Here is a 2,349-nt window from a genome sequence, read left to right on the forward strand (position 1 = left end):
TCCACCAGGGGGTCTGGGAAGGAGAAAGTGAGGTTAAATCAAATTTGGAAACATAGATACCAGCAGGTTTTGTTGTCCTGATATACGTGCAATTAGGCAGGTCCTTGATGAGGACACTGGGAGGGAGAAAGTTGGCTTTCACAGCAAATGCTTTGGGATTATTTAAAGGGAATTTATTGGATTTTATGCTTTATCTGTAAACATTAATTATTCTCACACAAGTATACCAAATTGAATTAAAACCATATTTTAGGAAATGTTCTAAAAGCATACTTATCCTTTATGAGGATGCTGCAAAATTATTGAAAACTCCATAAAGATAAGGGGAATCAATTCAAGGAAGTCTCATAGTGACTTTCAGAACAAAATACCCTGGACAACATTTCCTTCTGTAACTTTGTCAAAGAACGTAAAGTAGAATATAACACTTTTTTATAACACAAAAAAATTGTAGGTCTATCCTCATCAAAGGAAATGTGTTATGCAAATTGCAACCATGAATATTAAACCAACGATGTGAAGTATCACAAATGAACAAGCATTGTTCTGGAAGTGCAATGGAATGTGGTTTAATTTCTTTTTAATTCTATGTGCTTTTATAATGTTCACCTTTTCCCAGTTGTGCCAGCGGGTTTGGGTTCATTGGCGTGCATTACAACCACGCTCTAACAATGCAGGGCCTCCACGGTGTCAGCACAGTTCATGAATCCTAGCCCCTTATGCACCAGGCGATTAGTATGGTGCTCTGTCTGTGGGGCTTTGCCAGAAAATGAGTTCTCTTTAAAACATATGCCCCCTGCTGATTCTTTTCCTTTCCTGATATGAAATTCCAATTTTTATAATGAACACCAATTTCCTTTACCGAGAGGAGGGGGAAGAAAAGTTTTACACTCTTTCTGTTTTGAATGGCTGCAGTTATCCTAAATGAACAGAAAGCCGTTGTGGACAACACAAGCAGAACATCTCTTTTAGTCTGGGGGGCTAATCAACATTCAGGTACAAACTCAAAAATCAGCTGGTGTAATTTTCCACATCACATATGCATATGACTGGTGTCGCAGAAAATGGAATTACCAAAACTGTAACAAATTCAATTAAGTCATTGATTTCTAATAAATTGGCTTAATCGCCAGCTGTTGTCATGCTAAGATTGTTGTGTCACAAGTTTGTCATGCTTGTCGGTCGTGGCTGCTTTACAAAGGCAATTTAATCTCTTTAAAGGCTTTATAGCATCATTTCAGTTCTAATGACCAGATCCACAAAGCGAGATTACAGTCTTATAATATGACTGAACAAAAGATTTGAGCATTTCATCAGATTTCCAAAACTTTATTACAATTTCAAATGGATTTAAATGTTACAGACACATGTAATTGATCTGTGCAAGTGATTTGTTGAAGTCAGTATTCTGCACTCGGGCGATCCATCACTGGTGTTGAAGATGCAAATACAGTCTGTCCCCCCCCCCCCCCCCCCCCTTTTTTTTTTTGTAGCTCTTCAGTTATTAGGAAACCTTCCCTTTCGGTCAAAATGACTGTAATCATCATTAATCTGAAGAGATTGAAATAAAATCTCAGTTAACAATTTGATCTGCTGCTTGAATATTTAATCTAACAAATGTTCCACTCCTCATTTATATATACAGTATGATACCAAACAAGTCTGAACAAATTAGCATTACATCTGCCGACATTCAAAAAGATAAAATTAAGCATTCACATATTCATGCAAAAAGGGAAAAATAAAAACAGTCATTGAGCAGTTTGTATATTGTCATTACTGCTTTGGAACACAATGGTACACAGTGGTGCAGTGTACATTAATATTGTACAATTGAAGTAGACATTGGTGATAAATTATGTATAATAAGCACTTACTACATTGTATGGTCTAAGTCTCTCTTGGGTCTGGGCACTCGCCTCGTCGGGAAGAGGCACCACTCCTCCAGTACCCATCATCTAAGTACAACAAAATAGAGATTTTAGTCGATACGGTTCATATTAATTGTGAACCCAACAGAATATATACAGTATTGCTAAAAAACAAAACCAAAAAAAACCCCAGAAAGTCAGGCTTAACACATCTTTTTTAGATATTTTTTTCTGGCTGATTTTTCTTTGTCTTGTTTTTTCTTATCATAAAAGACACTATTCTGAAACTGTTGAGCCGTCCACATTAAAAATCACTCACCCTGATGGTTGCCTCCAGCTCTCCCACACTTCTCTTTCCACCTGGTAGCCATCCATAGGACCAGTGCTGGGACAGGGTGACCTGGATCACCAACGCCAACAACAACACCTGCACAATCACTCTGCTGCTGGCTTCCATTAGGGCTGTAGGGGAAGCCAA

At 37.8% G+C, this 2,349-nt stretch overlaps 1 protein-coding gene across 1 annotated transcript; it reads right to left on the reverse strand.

Moving 5' to 3' along the window:
- Positions 1 to 1,489: 1,489 nt before the first annotated feature.
- Positions 1,490 to 2,349, reverse strand: gnrh3 (gonadotropin-releasing hormone 3). The gene is made up of 3 exons (XM_083923347.1): positions 2,191 to 2,349; positions 1,878 to 1,958; positions 1,490 to 1,551 (listed from the first exon to the last, which is right to left on the reverse strand). The coding sequence occupies exons 1-3, from the start codon at positions 2,326 to 2,328 to the stop codon at positions 1,498 to 1,500; spliced, it is 273 nt and encodes a 90-aa protein (XP_083779473.1). The 5' UTR covers positions 2,329 to 2,349; the 3' UTR covers positions 1,490 to 1,497.

The sequence above is a fragment of the Echiichthys vipera genome (assembly GCF_963691815.1).
Source record: "Echiichthys vipera genome assembly, chromosome: 11".
Classification (NCBI taxonomy): domain Eukaryota; kingdom Metazoa; phylum Chordata; class Actinopteri; order Perciformes; family Trachinidae; genus Echiichthys; species Echiichthys vipera.